Source organism: Xiphophorus hellerii, chromosome 2 (genome assembly GCF_003331165.1).
Source record: "Xiphophorus hellerii strain 12219 chromosome 2, Xiphophorus_hellerii-4.1, whole genome shotgun sequence".
Classification (NCBI taxonomy): Eukaryota; Metazoa; Chordata; class Actinopteri; order Cyprinodontiformes; family Poeciliidae; genus Xiphophorus; species Xiphophorus hellerii.
The window spans coordinates 9,831,699-9,850,129 of record NC_045673.1 but is presented as its reverse complement, the minus strand read 5'-3'; the positions used below and the strand labels follow the sequence as shown (position 1 = coordinate 9,850,129).

Below are 18,431 nucleotides of genomic sequence, written 5' to 3'. Positions count from 1 at the left end.
ATGTCCTCCTTTCTTTGGGTCTTTGTAACTTCATTTTATGTTGGCTCTCATAACCCTGCATCATTTTCTCTTTTGGGATTTACATAAGTATAGTTGGTTAATCTTCATTGAAGTAAATTCTTACAGCAGTTTGTTACAATAAATCGTCTGAAAATGTGTTCAGTGTTCCCCTTTTAAGGAATAAGCAGTAGTTGTATTTCTCTTATTGGTATGAGTTTGTGTTATTCTCCCAAAACATAAAAGGCACATGTGTCCCATCTATTATATAGAGCATGGAACATTTTTCAGTTGGGGTCTGCATGGCCTGCTGTAGATAACCCCAAAGAGACTGCTGTGCTCACAAGTGGAACTCCGTAATGGACTCGAATGGCCTTGCTCTCCCATTCATTAGCATTTACTGGTTTCTCTGTCTCTGCTAATGGACAAATGCTTCTTATATTTATAAGGCTTTTAAAGGACATGGCATATGTATTGATTTTTTTTTTTTCTTCTCGCATATTTCAGAGCCTTTCAATCTCGGTTGCAATATGAAGGAATTCCAAGCTCACTTCTGTATTTGAAGAAATAAGATTGTGAGCAGAGTCTTTCTGCTCACAATCGTATTGCAGTACAGATGTACGCCTCATTTAAATTTTCTTTGCTATTAATACTTGTTTTTGCTTTAGTGCGAATGAAGACTGGACTCATTCTTTTTCTACATTCCTACATTTCAAGCAAACGCAGAGGGATTTTTTGCCTGATGCTAAACTGATAATTCACTGAGCTGCTAAGAATTTTTAAAATTCCAATCCGTTTTAACCAGTGAAGAACAATTCAGTTCTGATTTGACTTCATTTGGTGTTGTTTTAAACAAGCTCCCATCTAAAGTAGTCCCAATGACTAAAACTCCTGTGAAATTGATTTTCTTAATATTTTCACAAATAAAGCTACTGCAGATCATGAACTGTGTTTTGAACTGATTTCTTACAGTTTGGGTTTGATGAGTTAACATATTTTGGGTTTCAACTAGACATCATCAATTGCAGTCTATATTTGTTTAAAGAAAACAGCAAATTAATCCTTATGCTTATCACCAAATTGGAAGCTCAGGATTGCACTGAAACATCTTGCATTGTTGGCACATCACTAACAAGAAGTTATGTACAAATTCAATGATTCTTACTAATCACTGAGTTATGCCTTTCTATAAATAGAATAAATGTTTAATAAATAACAAATTTTGTTTAGAAGAAACAATAGAAACAATATGGTAACGGTATAGCTATATATATGAGTATATTTATACTCTTTAAATCCAAAGTGTAGAAATTCGTTTTAGTTCAACTTTCTTGGCTTGTTTAACTTGAAATGCAGGACAGGTCAGACTTTCCTTTTGTGTCACTCAGGTCAGTCAGGCTCATGACACAATTTGACACAAGGACACAACCTGGCTGTCTGCTTATCACAATCTGTTATCTGGATTGCTGCGTGGCCTAATGGGCTTCCATACAGACGCTAGCTCCAGAGTGTGCCACATTATCTGTTTACAGAGATGCTGCCATATTGATCACCTCCTCCCACCAGATAAGCAGAGTGATTTACAAAAAAAGGCAGCTGCCGAGATGCTCACGCCATATCTCTCCCCAGGGAGTCTGATTCCATCTTGTTAGCATTACATTAATGAGCTAATTCCTCTACAAGGCTGCACTAATGTTCTGGTGTAACCCTGCGGTCGCTGTGGAGTGCAGATGGGAGTTTATGCAGCTCAACTGATGAGCTAACTTTTGACTAATGGTACAAGAACGTCACAGACAAGGTTGGACACATCTGTAGATTTGAGTCCAGTAATTTTACCAATTAGTTACAGTTCCACAACTTTAATTACTTTGCCTGGTAACTCATACATTATGAACCAGTATTTTGATTAGTTTTAATAATGAGGTTTAATAATTTAAACACTACTGATGTCCTTTGAAATTTTGTTTTATCTTATTTCTAATCTAAAACCCAGCTTGTAACTTTGACTGATCTAAGAAGTTCGCAAAACCACACAAAATCACCATTAATGTTCAAATAAAATCTTTTTCTTAGAATTTAATTTCTGAACTTGAATTTGAGCTTGACCCCCTCATATTCTATGCTAGCAGTTGTGATAAACCAATGACAATTTTGTGGCCAGCTTTGTAATGAGTGATTTTTTTTTCTTAAGTGTTTGTCCAATTTTAAAATGGTTATATCTGTTAAAAACAACAAATATACAAATGGAATTTCAAAAAAAAAAAATTCTAAAAAGTATAAAATAGAACAACTTGGCTGCAGTGTTTCACCTTCCTGATATCCGCTGAAAATCTTGCTCTTTTGCAGCATGAATCATTTCCTTTGAAAATAACTCCTTAAATGAATGTGCTTCACTTTACCTTTTTTATTTACATTTTTAACACCTAACTTATACTTACTGGCATTGTATGACAAAAATTGAGTTGTAAACTTTCTTCTGGTGTTTGGGCATGTTGTAAGTTACCAATAAGAGTGCGCTCCAGAGGAACGCACGTGTTAACCCAATTTGTATTTCCTTCACCATCTCGCCTGACCTGGTGTATCCTGTGAAATCAAACCTGCTACCTGTGGTGTTATTTCAGGATGTTTTCTACCATTTGTAAGAGCCTGTGTCCGTTTGTCTGTGCACACACTCATGTGAATGGCACAGTGTGACGGCTCATCAGATTTCTCCTCCTTCATACCTGGCCAGTGTGGCACAACAGCCAGAGTTGATGTCTTGGAAGCTCTCAGGGTATCGGAGAGATCAGCAGCAGAATCAAATTAAATGTCATTTAGATGGCAGTGAATGAAGGGATTGTTTGACAGCACAAGGAAATGGATTTGCTCCTCACCTTTTATTTTGGCTTAGGGTTCTTTTTCTTCCCCTGTTTAAGAGGCGGGGGCTCAACCTGATCTGGAAGTTAGTCAGATTTCGACAGTGCGACTCCCGTCAGGCTTGACTGCACACATAGGAAACACTCAGAAAAGGGTGAGGAATTTGAAACTCGGGTTGAGAAGAGCAGATCTCAGGGTTGATAACTCGCAACAGTGACAAAAAACCCCTAAAGAGCCCTATGCTTGATTGCTAGCTGAGCATGGATCTGGACATTTAACTTCATAAGTTAAGTTAGTGACACAGCTGAAAACCTGTGGAAGTTAGTTTTTACTTTTGGTTTTTCCAGAACAAATAATGTATGAATAGTTGGGGATTATTTTTACAAAGCAGTCTTTATTTCAGGAGCTAATTTCACTTTGTTTTGAATGTTAGCATATTAAATTGAAAGGTCAGTTGAGCTCCTAATCCCCCAGTAAATCTAATCATGTGTAGGCCTGTGGGTTAGCAGGTTTGAAGCTCAAGCAGGGTTTGACAGTATCAGGTGTGCTTTATTCCTTTACCTTTTAGCCTCATTTTTTTATAGACGTAAAGTGATTTTCACAGGTAAACCTGTTTACCCTGGCTGTAAGAGGTTAACCACTTGGTGTTAGTGAGCAGATTATGGTGTTTTATTATTTTTGCCTTTATGCCTCTAAATGTTTGTATTTGCATTAAATCAACCTGTTAACGCTTATGCCACAGGTGAGATAAGATAGTTGGTGGTTATGGACATTTTTAAACCCTATTAACCATAATCCCTGTGTAATAAGGTTTCCATTGTGTTGTGAGTTAAGAAATCTGTCCTGCTTACATTGACTTACAAACAGCAGTCTCCAAAATATTTCTGTGCAACTTGAGAATGGGCGGTGTGGCACTTTACCAAATTGTTCCTCAAAAGAGCTGTCATTGGGGGCTTCAGACTGTGAGATTCCCAGAGAGGTTGACCTATCAAGTGTCATGCTCATCAAGCTCAATTAGATGGGAGGAAACCAAAGACAGATCACTGTAGTGGTCCATTGTACAAGTTGGTGTAAGGCCATAAACTGAACATGCCTTTGACAACCTCTTCATTTGTCCAGAGATGACCATGGAGCCAACCTTATTAGCTGGCTTACAAAGTTATTGCATGCTCATTACATGGTGCTGGGAGCCTAATCTGTCTTACCAGGCATCAGGACATTTTTCTTAGAGTGGGCTTGGCAAGTCTGAGAAATGGAGCTATATGCGCTTGTTTAAGTTAATTTTAACTGGTCAGCCACAATTACAGGTTATCAACATAGATTTTACTTTATCAGTGGGGAAAACTATTGTCCATTTTCAATGTTTTGAAGCTTATTACTTTAATCAAAGGAGCCAACACTTTATAATTTTTTTACATGGAAATGCAGAATTAAAACATTTACACAAATAAGTTACATATGTGCTCCACAGTCCCCACAGAAGACATTTGGAATGGGACAAAATCTAAAATCTAGGTCAGCTTGGTAGATTCTAAATAAAGCCAGGATTTGATGTCCACTAAAAAAAAACCTGACCGCATTTCTAGTTTTATTGTGCAGTAAAACAATATAATCTTCTATGCTGACAAGAAGCTTCCTTCATAAACATACTTAACTACACAGTGGATTTGTATTTGTGAAGGATTTTTTTTTTTTTTTTTTAATTGACTGATTGTCAATTTAAAAAACAACTTTTTCTTAATTGGGGCATTAATTCACTTTTAATGGGGCATTACAACTTCGGGGCATTACAACTTTTTCTTAATTATGACCTGTATATAATTTAAACTTTTGCGTAGGTTTGCATGCAAAATATCAGATGGTAATTATTAGCAAAATATACAGGTATATATATAAAAATTAAGAATTGGAAGGAAAAAAAAAAAACTCTTCCTAAATCTTTCGAATTGTCCATCATACTGCTCTGGTGGTTTGAAATGCTGGTGGTTTAAAATGTTTTGGCTGTCGGTCGACAGCCAAAACAGGCTGTCGACTGACAGAAAGAAGGCCAATTTGTGTTTTTCATCCTGCAAAGAGAAGACCAATTCAGTTGTCTAGAAATATCTGTAGCAAAAAAACAAGGTATGGAAGAAGTGCCAAAAATTATTTTTAGCTATCACTATTTAAAAAGCATGGTTGGCAAGTTGCTAGCCATTTAGATGTTAGTTATACATTTTCAAATTTTAATTTAACAGAGATGCTATTTCTTCTCAAGATAACCATACAGTGTAAATATAATACTCACCCATGTTTAGTAATTGTTAAATGGAACACGTTGCATGGCATGTTAAAAAAAATTAAAAATAAAGCAAATTTTTTTTTTTTACTCTGCAAATCTAAACTCTACATTTAGTTAAAGAGTGCCTAGTTTAAAGTTAGTTAGTTCCTCAGTCAGTTTTTTTCCCTTGAAAATTCAATCACTTACCTCTTTATACACGGCTTAGGACGAACATTTGGCAAATGGAGTCTTGAGTCTCGGTGTAACCTGAATGCTATTGACCAAAGTGAACTTTATCTGGCCGTTTTTAAACATTTCTTTGCTAGTAATTAAGCCTGTCCTGCCTTGCCATTTAATCTGTGATAGATGGCAGATAACCCCGCTATTGTGCTCTACTTTACTCAACAAGTGCATAGTCAAATACCACAATAGTGACTCGAGTCACCCAGAGTAACTCCTGTCCTTTAGTGGAATGCTTATGGCTTGCTCTGGCTGTTCTCTTAGGCTGTGTGAGGTGTGTAATTATACAATAGCATTGTGAAAAAGTATTTGAGTTGTCGTTTTGCTATTTGCATTGAAGCTTATCTCTGTCGTGCCTTCACTCAACAATCAGGGTCTGAGAATCTGAAGCTGTAAGGCTGCACACAAAGCAAAGTCTGGTTGGGTTCTCAAGTTACCTTCCCTCTTGTTACACATACCCTAATCTTTTTTTCTGTTACTATTTCCAAAGTGTGTGTTGGTTGATAAACTCTTACTCCATTTGTCACGTAAAATTGTAACAATTTGTAAGGGAACCTCTATTGTGATTTTGTTATTTTTGTTTGTTTCTTACGCTTTATTGTTAGCAGGTGTTAAACTTTCCTGTCTGATGTGAACAGTGTGCAAACACTCCAAATATTGTGATTCTCACATTAACGCCACACTCTGTGTCGGGCAGTTTTGCACAAAAATCTGTCCACAAGAAACACAAAGCAAAGAATAGCGTAAGTTACTGACAGACTACAGTGAGCCCTCTCCTTGTGTATTTTCCTCTGCTGTGCCAACGTGGTTTTACTGAAAACGCACAGCAGATGTGAAGGTTCGGTACATATCAAAATGTTTACCAGTTGAAGTAAACACGGCCTACTTTAGGCACCAAAGAGGGGGATTCCTTTCTTCCCGCGAGCAGATAGGACACGCCATTTCTCTAATGGCTAAAATATACAGTTGTCAAAAAATATTAACTGATGAAACAGGGCGAAAGGGGAGTAGCAGTCACCGCGGAATGATTGGTCAGTTATCTGAAGCATTAATCTTCTCTACAGCGTGTTGTAGAGCAGACAAAATACAGAGGCTGCTGCCCGGGGCTGCCTGGCTGCTGTTGGGAGCTGCTAAGAGAAATAGTTTTATCTCTCCAGCGGAAATGCTGCACCATCTCTGCCAAGATGGGACTGAGATAGCACTCAGCACCTCTAAAGGTGGCTACAGAGGGGAGTCTGTGCATAAAATAGCTGATATGAGTGTTTTATTTCTCAAAACTGCTTCCATTCTTGCACAGTCAGTGAAATATCCTTCTGACAGCTGAAGATAAAGTACATCCTTAAGAAAGCACAATTGAAGAAGATTGTTTGCTTTCCTGAAACCTACAGGTAGTCTTTGCAGTTCCCAGGTCCTATGAATGACTGATTACTGGTGTGTTTTTAAAAGAATTGCAACCTGAGTTTTATTTGAATTACTGGTTGATAATGACTTGTCTTTCTTCTTGTTAGATCTCTCTGTGCTGCTGTAAATACCTACTGTCTGGTATGTTCCTCCTGTACCTTCAACTGCAGTTATGTGCTCTTTAGCAACAAGATAGTCTTCCTCATGGACCTGCTGCTTCACCAACTAACAGTAAGTCGAGACAAACATTGTGTGATTTGCATAATATTTTTGATTTTAGATACCAATAGTTAAAGGATGAAATATTTAGTCATTAGACCTCTAAAGCATTTCCTAGATTTTTTTTCTCACACTAATTTAGTTAAAACATCACGTTTACTATCAATTTAAACTTTAGGAAAAGGTTTAAATTAGTAGAACACATTTCTCTGTCTAAAAAGAGCAACAAATCTACTTTGCAATATATTCTGAATTGTAGCCTCTAACATCTTTATTATTTTGCAAAAACTACAACTATATAATTGAATAATTTGCTATAAAATCTTTAAAAATTTGCACTGATAATGAACTTGACATTCAATGTGTTCTGTAGTTTTGTGGAGGTTGTGCTTACATTTTTTAAAGATTTTGAAAAGCTCTGTAATTGGATCTAAGAATAGTTAGAGCCCATCTTATTGCCTAAGTACATTGTTAACAAGCAGAGTTTCAATGCCTGGTTGTGGAATTTTATAGCTGCCAAATATTATTGCAGTCCTTTCCATTTACATATTTCACACACTGATATCGCAAGAATAATTGTAATTGGATATAATGTAATGCTCTGGAAAAAATGGAATTCCACCATGTTAACAATGGTTAGCATGGAGAGGTCTATTAAAAAAGAAAAATTAAATAAAGCAAACAAAAATATAGTACTGCTGTGAGATTACTTGTAAAATTACCATTGCCCACAGTTGTTGTGTACTGTTTAGCAGTAGCGGTAATGCTGAACATAACTGTGTAGTAAAGAAATCTTTTTATAACTAGGAATTTTTATATTTCGAGCTGTATTTGTCTCTGAATGGCTTTGACTTTATGCAGGGAGAGATTTTTTTGCCAAAAGACAGATTTTATCTTAGTTTTTTTGGTGAATTTTGGTGAATTTTGTTTTCATAATAATAATAATAATGCATGTTTAAAATCTTTGATAAATAGATGTTATTATACTCTTAACAACTCTATAAGGCTCATGATGTCGGGCATCAACCAGCCCAGTTGGAAGAAATTGTTCGGCTGGCATTAAGTCATTCTAACAACGCTCCCAAAGAAATCTTGCGAAACTGGCTTATTGTTAGAAAAAATATGGTGTCAGTGGTTTGCTTTTACTGGTTGTTAATACCTGCTATGATACTAATTTATTGGCTATGAAAAACTTTGATTTGGTATCTTAAGTGCAAAAGCTACTGAATCACATGGACAAAGCCAAAAATCACCAAGCTAATTTAAAAGTTATGATTAACTTACTTGTATTTCTAAGCAAGTTAGTTTTTAAGCTATTTTACTTGAGAGTTATTAAAAATATAGGTCTTAAATTGATATTACAAGGTCTTACAAATCAGGAATTTAACCTACTGAAACAATATGTACAAATGAGGAGCCCCTGAGAGCTGCTTATACAGGTTTAACCTGTTACTTTATATATGTTTACATTTATATCTATGGTGAACTTTTATGTTCCTACCATCAACCTGGAAAATTATACATTTTTGCCTGATTTACTTAAAGAATTGATCATTTTTAATATTTCTTGAATTTCAATCACTTGCCTTCTACACAAAAGGTCTTGTAGTGTCGGTCTTTTTCTGGCATCACAGTGTTAAGGAAAAGAAAGCAAGACTGAAAGTTGTGAGTCCCAGTGTTTCCCACAGATGCCTCCTGACAGAGGGAATGTGAGTGCTCAGTTAGAAAAGGCAAGCAGGCTGCATTGCGGCGACATGTCGGCCCATATCCTTCAGCACTCTGCTAGAAAGACTGTAAACATCAGCTCACTCCAAACATCCAACAGTGGCGGCTCTACACTCACAACACAGACAGGACAAGGCACAGCCACAGGGTTGTGATGCATGCATGAACTCTACTGGGGCTTCCTTTTTCAGCCGAGTTTCAATCCAAAGCAGTCGTATTTCCTCGGGGCAGAGAGGGAGAGGTTAGCCTGTATACTCTAGTTTATATAAAACACATCCCAGCAGCTGCTCTGCTGATGGACATCTCCAGCAGCACTGCGGGAGATGAACCTCTTCTTCTTCTTTTTCAATGTAAATTGAGCTCAGCAGTTATGCTCGCTTCCACCGTCGTTTTATGGCGAGTTGTGATAAAGTTTTAAAAATTACCATTAAACTTAGGCTTTCTTTAGTTATTGTATTCATAGGCATGCACATATTGAGTGCACATCTCATTTTGGTATGCGTGTGTTAGCAATTGAGTGCAGCAGTGGGGGTTGGACTGAGCATGCCCTCATTTAATTAGATTTGTGGAGAATGTTGGTGGATTTACCTACGCTGTCAGCATTCACCCTGGCTGTTGGAGCAAATGTGAATGTTTTACCTTTGCCAGGTTTCACAAAAGCAAAGGCACTAAATTTCAACTGTGGAGCTCTGCTTATGTGTTACATATGATGCTTGGAATGCAGATGAGAAGGATGGCTATCCTACTAGTTTGTCTAATTTCTCTCAAAGGCTTTCTTTTTTAAATAGGGCAGAATGTCCAATCCAATTTAATTTTTAAAGCACTTTAAAAGCCACATTGGACCTAAGTGCTTTACAGAAATGTATGGATGCATAAATGGATAGATGGATTAAAATAAAAAATAGATTAAAAAGATATAAAATGGCTGTGAAATTAGAAAAATTAAGAATAATAAAAGATAAATAAGTAATAATATGTTCGAAATCTCACATGGTATTAAAATCCTGGGGGAAAAAGAAGAGGTTTTAAGATGGGATTTACAGATGGCGAGGAGGCCTGTCTGATGTGAAGAGGCAGACCGTTCCATACTGCTAAGCAGATCAAAAACCAGCGATTAAAACGTAAAAATAAGATCTTTCTCCAATTTTTTTCCCCATACCACACTGACAACAGCACTCTTTGGTGTAGGGAGTAATTCTGGGAGGAGCAATCAAAGTTGACAATTTTCAATGTTTGTGAGGTTGGAAGAAGCACAAAAATTTAAAGATTCTAGGGGGAAAAGTGTTTCCTATCGGGTCATGTTGTCTGTTCATTCAGGCTTCCATAAGTGGGAGTTGAATTTCAGCAGATTACAGAAGACCGTAAGAGTCCAGTTCTGTGTGTCTGTCTTGAGACATGGTGGATTTGGAATACTGGTAGACATTTGGATATCTTTAAATTATTATGCAAAATTTAGTTTTTGCATGTTTTTGTCCTTTTGTTTGAGTCTCTACTAACCACCTAGCCATTTTCTGGCAATTAGTTCATCTTTTTTGGTGCCTGGAAAATGAGCTGTTTCACCAACCTCCCATTTATAAAGTTGCAATCGTCAGCCATTGCCCTGTTACCTAGCAACCTCATTCAAGCAGCCCCTCACCTAACAATCAGATAAGAGCTCTATTATGATTTGGTTAACTAATTTTACCGCTATAGAGCGGTCTTTTTCATCAGCCATTATACAACACATAGGTGTTGTATAATGGCTGATGAAAAAGACCAGTTTTGTTATTGATGTACCATTTAGAAACCACATGCTGCATTCTTGGTGGTTGTACAGGAGGCTCCACTGTACACTGCACAATTATACATCTTTTTGTAGCCTTTTTCAAATGTATAAAGTGCAAATGTGGAGTTTGACCACTTGCTACCTGTCACAATAAGGAAGTTGTGAGTTAAACACAACTGGAAGATCACGATGTAGTGTTCTTACTAAAATTGTACAGACCTGTAGGTTTCCTGTCATTCAAAGACAGACAACTTAGTGGCTTTGGTTTGTTTTTGAGAAAACAGTTTTATTTAACTCAAAGCATGTTGTGGCTAAAAAAGATAAACTTTCAATGTATCTATGAAGTAGGAAATTGAATTGTAACAGCACTTTCAATTGGCTAAAGCTTGTCATTAGGTTAGAGCTCTTCAATACTGATAATCTGAAGGTGATCACCAAATCTCTGATTGGTGTGTCTTTAGGTTTGTCCATACACTAAAACCTTTGAGAATTATCTTTTGCATTTACTGACGGACCTTTATTAACCATGTTGACCAAGTAGTCTCTACTAACCAAGTAGTATCACGTTGGTCAGTGCTACTACAATGTCTAACATGACATTAGCTTCCGCTTGTGTTTTTGTTGAGTTGTTTTTGTCAGATGCTTCTTAGTTATGCTTTTCTTTTTCTTCTGTTTCATCAGCTGTATGTTCCAGATGAAGACAAATCCATTTTTGGCTGCAGCATAAACAAACAGGTCTTTGAAGGGCTCACAACAGGCCTGCTTCAGACCATTGCTGCCATTTTGAAGCCCCTGTTTCTCTGCGTTGTTGAGTCGGGCCAATGTGAAAACTTTTGGATTTCATCTTCAGGTGCCAAGGTCAATAGTTCTGCTGTAGAGTCCTACAGCACTCGACTTCAAGATCTTATCAGGTATTCGTCCTTTTGTATTCAACTCTGGGTATTTCATCCTCCTCCATAGTTCCTCCTTCTTCTTACCTCTATACCTTTTTACCTGCTTTCTTTCAAACTCCTCTTTATTGCTGGTGAACATCCGATTTCTTAAAGAGCAAGTGATATGTAAGGAATAGGCTAAGAAAATGTCATTAAGCTTGGAAATGATCCATGTGGTGTCTTGTTAAAATGGGAGTAGTGTGAGAATGAGTTGTACTCTGGCCAGGTTCCAAAACGTCCTTTTTTTTTTTTTTTTTTTTTTTTTTACACATTTAGAAACTCATTCTAAGTAATATTAGTTCCTGTGGTGCTTACAAATCCACATAAACAACAAGCACTTCCACAGCTTAGAAAGGTCCCCTTGAACCTGGCATTTAGGCTAGCCCCATTTGGTTGACCTGTAAGAGTTGTGATAGAGATGGAGAAATGTGGACCGTGAGGAAAGGCAGGCCCAACACCCTGAAGCTTTGTAGACTAGTGAAGTCTTTCCACCATCCCTCCCACAAGCAATGATTTATCTGGACAGAGCAGCTGCACAGGCACACCAATCTCATCCACTGACCCAGGCATAACCCCAGAGTCAGGGCAGTGCCTGAGAAAAATTGTCTCGTCAGACTGATGATCTCAAGTATGAACCTAAGATTTACCTCTACTGTCCTTTAATGTATGCATGGCTAAGGACAAAAGAAGAAGACATTCCAATTTTTACAGCTCTAATTATACCAAAGTGTCATTAAGCCATTTCTACGTCGGCCCAGAAGGGTCAACAAATGCCAAAGAAGCAACAGCAAAAAGTCACAACAGAACTGATGCTAACGCAGAAGTTGTTAACTTGCCAAGATGACTTCAGTTTTAGCTGTTATCTTTTTCATTTTGTTGACCCGTCTGGGCCATCTTACATTTCCACATTTTATTGCACAAAGCTGCACAATGAAGACTTTGGAACAGAACAAGTCAAGAATAATGTTATGGGGAAGGTTAAAACAGGAATGGGTTTAAAATTCTATCCTGTGAGCATCTAATAGAGCACTGTTCAGTTCGTAATCCCAAAAATGAAAGTGTATGGCAAACCTACTAAGACATGCTGTTCAAGGAGAGCATAATCCAAGAAGCAGCCAAGGGGACTATGGTAGCTGAGTAGGATCAGCATAAATCCACAGCTCAGGTAGAGGAAATATTTGGCAACTTGACCTTTGTGCTCTTCACAAATCTGGCCTGTACGGAAGATTATTGTCTAAAGAAAAAAAAATAGAAGTAGAATGCACCCAAAATCGCTTACGTGTGCACGGGGCCTTAGAAGTGTCAAGCTGGTATCAAAATCCACCAAAAGACTTAACTTTACTAGTTTCCACCACTTGTGACTCTCAATGGGCATTCAGGGTTAAACCCAAACTCCTATGTGTTGTGCTTATTCAAGCAGTGATGTTTTTCTGTCCCCGAATCAATAGACTGTTGTAGCCAGTAGCTCCACTCACACCGTACCGTTCAATGGTCCTAGGACTTACAACTGAAACTGGCTCAGGAATGGTGTGGTCGGGGTCGATTGTATGGACCACTTTTACAATAAAGTCAGACAAAATAACTGGCGTGCCATACCGCTCAGTGGAAACGAGACAGTAGTCATCCCGGTACTGATGTGAAAGCCTTGACTTTCAACCATAATCTCTAGATTTTCATAAACTTGCCTTACTCAAATGATTCTTTCATACCAGAATCTTCTAGAAGACTAGCCCCGGGTCAGCAGACTGTCAAGGGCCCAAAGCAGGGCTGGCACAGGGGCCACAACAGCCATCTAATGACACTATTAGGGGTGATTTGTGGCTGAAAGAGTACAGGGAACATGATCATGAGTCCTGTCATTGGCAGAGACAAATTGAAGATATCACAGTAATAGCTGGGGGTGGAGGGCTTAGGTGAGGTATTGGCTTACAGTTGCAGTGCAGTGGGAGTATGCACAGTAAAGGCCTTTGTTTGCTTGTGTGAAAGAGCCTTTCACAAAGAAAAAGGTTTTCTTTAAAAGCACATGCAATAAACCATGTAACGTTTTTCTCTCTTCTCCTTTTCTTCAGTTATGTAGTAAACATGGGCTTAATTGACAAGTTGTATGGATGCTTCCTGTCAGTCCAAAGCCCTATAGATGAGCACCCCAAGATGTCTGCTTTTCTGGAGCAAGCCTCGTCTCTGCTGAACCGAATGTGTGAGCTGTGCTTTGTCGTAACTGGACGGTGAGCTTTTATTAGACAGCTTAAATGTTTCTGGAATGTCTTGATCTTCTCCTGACAAATACACACTTCATTTTGCGCAAATAATGACAGAGACTCATTACTTGCCTCCCTGTTGATAGTTTACCATCACTGGGATCCATAGGCAATCTCATGGTTACTCAAACAGAGTTTGTAGTTCCTCTGAAAGTCCAGCCAGCAAGCTGGCAAAGCTGTTGTTACTGCACACAGAGATAGAGATCTACTTGACCCAGTGCTCTGTCACTCACCATAAACCTTAGTCTGCGGTGCAGGGGGGAGCCCACCCACATGTGCCATGGCGACCTCCACTCAGAGAGGTTCAGTGGCGCCGCTGACAGAGGCTAAGCACACAGTCACACCAAGGGACATAAGCACCACCATTCCTGACTTCAAAGGAAAAAAAACTCTGAACATTGCAGAAGAAGAACATGTTGTTTCTTTTTTATCCGAAGCTGTAATTTAATGGTTGCAGAAATAGTGACAGAAGACACTATGAAGAAAGCTTTGCCTTAAAAAAATGATAAAGGATGTAATGCGGTACCTGTTTAGCTCATCTGTTCCAAGATTTGTTCTGCTAACAGCCTATATGTCATTTATAAGAACGTTCAGCGGGCCACAGAAATATTTGGACCATGCCAGTTGCTGTGTCAGGGGATTATAATCGCATTTAGAGGCTCTGTTCTCGCCTAGCAGCATATTTCACACAAAGCCTGTTGGCTAACATCAAGTATCAGCATGCACTGCAGGTTTCATCCCGAGGTCAAACACACTGCTGCTGTACATGGCTGCAAATCATAGATGCTGCTGCTGCTGCAGGGGTATTAAATAGTCTGACTCTAGTAGCTGAATGCTTTTACTGGTGCACAATATCCGAGTAGGCCTAATTAGCGGCAATTACTACATAATTGTTCTGGATAGACAGTATTGCGATTCTAATTTTTTATTTAGAAATACATCAATATAGCTATCAATCAAACTTTATTTCAAGATGCCTTTTACTATTGAGTAGTAAAAACCTTCAAGTATAAGCCAAACTTACCTTGCAGAAGTATTCACCTCTTTAATCATTTATGACATTTTTTGGCTACTACAACTATATACTCCATTTTATTTTATTGGGATTTTATGCAATAGACCAACACAAAGGATTTCATAAAAGTAAACTGAAAGGAGGGGTACATTTCAAAATTTGTACCAAATAAAAAAATGAGAAAAAAAAAATCTAATAAGATCCAGTGCAACAAATTGCCTTCAGATGTCATCTAATTAGTCAGTCCATCTGTGTCTAATTTATTGTCAGAACATACAAAATGCAGTTGTTCTAAGAAGGCCTCAGATTTTCTTTTTAGAAATCGTCAGTGAACATAGCTGACAAATACACAGGTGAGGGACAACTACTGAGGCGATAAGAATGCTGCAGGCCATGAAGGGGACAAACCGAACCTATGGAAGAAGCTTTTATCAGATGAGACAAAAATGTTATTTTGTAGCCTATATGCAAAAACACCTAACACTAACAGCCCTACGATGAACAATTTCATTTTTAGTAAAAACAAAAAAACACATAAGAAGCTGTGTGGTTGACTTGGCACATTCAGACAAAGTGTCTTAAAAAGTTGTAGACATGTTCTTGAGAGGTACCTGTGAAAACGGATCCTTTTATCATTTGCTCCAAATTTCTTACCAAAGCAGATTTAGGTACCAGTGGGCTGACTGTGTGCCAATAAGACAATGTACATCTTGCAATTTGATGTCATTTTTGATGCATTTACTGAAAGTAAAATATTTTCCATGCTGGTCATGAGTTGTTGTCTTGTCTTATTTCTGCTGATCAGCATTGTTGCTTTCCTGTCTCTTGTCAATATTGTGGATATAATCAAATACATGTGGGATTGATATAAATTAAAGAGATTAAAATAAAGTCTTGTCTATAATTCTTGACATGCTTTATAGGAATCTAAATAATTTCCATGAGGCGATTTTTGCTATAAGCCTTGCCTCACGGGAGGTCTAGACTTTCCCTCTCCAGCAGAGTGCATCACTCAAAGTTCATTGCCAGCAAAACATTTTATAAGCACATACACTCTCTGCAGTCTAGCCCAAGCTGTCCGGATTCCCCTGAGCATAAATGGTTAATGTCTAATCTTATTCTATGTCAATGCAACACGGCTCAGTCGAAGTTCTTTCTAAGTGTTTTTGTAGAAAAAAAAAGACAGTTCAAAAAAGTATGTTCTGTTGCTAATTGAAATATTAATTTTCTGTTAAACAGCGCAATAATTATTTTTATTTTTTTTTTTCTCCACCAGGGCTCCCAATATTTTTGACAATAAACGGCAGGATCCAACTGGACTTACAGCCGTTTTGCAGTCCACTGACCTGGTGGGAGTGGTGCATACCCTTTATTGCATCCTGCTGCACAGTTTCTCGCCAGAGTCTGCCTCCCAGACTCAAGAACCCTACGGCCCTGGGGTCATCCAGGTGGCTATACACGGCATCCGGTTCCTCAACAGTTTTGCCATTCTTGACCTATCGGCATTTCAGGTATTTATTTATATTTTATTTTACTTTTCTTTCATTTCTTTTTTATTTAAAATCTTCTCTTTTTGTAGCAGACCGTCATTTTTATTTTTACTGCCAATACCTTCAAAATGGACATATATCATGAAATGACAATTTCACTGAAATGTTTGTAGAAGGTTCTTAATAATATTGCCCAAAAGTGTTTAAATCTTCCCTCTGGACCATATAAACATATTCTTGAAGTCTGTTAATGCTAGCCATTCAAAGAGAAGTTGTTCTCAGTGGGACTAATTTGACCTGTGAACATAAACACAGGAAACCTTTGACCTCGGGTCATGTTCGAGGGGAGGATTAGAGAGCCCAGTGGATGAAGTTAGGATGAAACACAAGTGATTATCACTGTACGAGGAGCCATACATTACCCACTCTGTGGAGGAGAGCGTGACAGCTTTGCTTTCTTAAGTCGCCACACAAACTAAGAGCCACACAAGCGAGCCAGAATGCTGTTAATTATTTTAATGCCTTGGGGTAATTACTTTGAAGCAGCTTCCTGTCACTGACCCGCCATATTCAGTCAACTCAAAACAGCTGGAAATGAAAGCATTTTCCCTGCCAAAGTTTTATGAACATTTTAAATTATGTTGCTTTTTTGGCTGGGACTTGTAATCACCTTGTGTTTCACATTACTTCTCTGCGACAGCTTATACATATCAGTAGTGATCGGTTGATCAAAATTTAAGCCGCTGGCTCGCTCTTCTGCTGCAGCAGCTCACGAAATCGTGTTTAAGGCAGAATTTAAAGGGTCGAATGAAATAGAAATGACTTGTATTGTGACAGATGCGATTGGATGGAGTAAGCTGTATCTTATCCGGGATCTTGGAAATCTGTCCTCTTTTGTCTGTGACTTTCGAACTCAGATTTTGTTATTCTTATTTTTAAATTGTTAAAGTAATTATACATAATTAATACCTAAAATAAAGGTATCTGAGTTTTATCTGAGATAAAACAAAAAAGAAAACACCTAAATTTGGTTATTAGCCCTCCAACCCCCTCCTCAGATATTGTTTACAGCTGTTTAACACACCCAAACCTTTAGTGCAAATTGCAATGATCTTATGGTGCTCTGTCACACTGGCATGTTTAATAAATACTCTCTGAGCTCCTCCTTGTATCTCTGCTTCTAAGCAGGATTCGGCTGTTTTACATTTATGCTCTGTTTGATTTACTTCTATTTCTATATCGTGTACATTTTCACCAACAGAAGTTCTAAACTTTTATTGCTTTGGGTAGTTGTATTGTTTGATACTTAGAAATAATCAAACATACTTCACGTTTAAATTAGAGTGAGCGCTCACTGATGTGTTTTATCCGTTGTTCGGCCAGTCTGTTCTTGGAGCTGAGGGCCTCTCTCTGGCGTTCCGACACATCGTCAGCTCGCTGCTCTGGTACTGTACCCAACATTCCTCTGAAGAGCTGCTTCACGAAGTCATCATCTGTGTGGGATACTTCACTGTTAACCACCCAGACAACCAGGTAAACCACCCACTCAGATTGCTGATTATTGTAGTGTTTTTCAAATCAAATGATTAATATAATGAAAGATTATAGGCATTTGCCATAAATGTGATCATTTTAGGGGAGCAGGGGGTTGTTTTGGTTTTTATGTTATTTTTGTCTCACAAATGTTTAGAAGTGTCATAAAAGGGCATACATATTAATTAATTTATAGCAAGACAGCCAAAATCTATAAATATTGGGTGTGATATACAGAGGTATTAAATATACATTAAATATTTTTTAAATCAAATTCTGTTGAAAAAGTGAACCTCATCTATAAATTTAAAATAGAAAAAAATATTACATAAGATCAGGAAAATGAGTTTTAATTCAGAACTTTTTTGTTGTGGCCATATTGGGGAGTCGTTTTCCAGAACGGAAAGTTAAGTAGGAACTGTGAGAGAAGAAAAGTTGTAAGCAACAGGGATACCTTTATTATTGAAAAGTATTGTAAAGCAAAACCAGTTCAAGAGTTTAAAGGAGCTACACAAGACTTGAACAGCAGCTGGAGTCGGTGCTTCAAGAGCCACAAACACAAAGATGATTCCAGAATATGAGCTACAACAATATGAAATGCTTAAAATGGGTATGTCTGTCTAATGAATCTGTTGCACGTGTTTCACTTTAGAATATAATTTGTGAAATGAATTAATTTATCAGAGACATTCTAATTTATGGACATGCTCCCATGTTAAATTTGTTCAGTTTTGGTCTGATCT

General features: G+C 37.8%; 1 protein-coding gene across 1 annotated transcript in view; it reads left to right on the top strand.

Moving 5' to 3' along the window:
- scaper (S-phase cyclin A-associated protein in the ER) overlaps positions 1 to 18,431 on the top strand; it is a 66,502-nt gene that overhangs the window by 39,346 nt on the left and 8,725 nt on the right. The window contains 5 exon segments of the mRNA XM_032583017.1: positions 6,859 to 6,982; positions 11,142 to 11,371; positions 13,462 to 13,617; positions 15,942 to 16,176; positions 17,539 to 17,688. Coding sequence (XP_032438908.1) covers positions 6,859 to 6,982; positions 11,142 to 11,371; positions 13,462 to 13,617; positions 15,942 to 16,176; positions 17,539 to 17,688 — 895 coding nt within the window.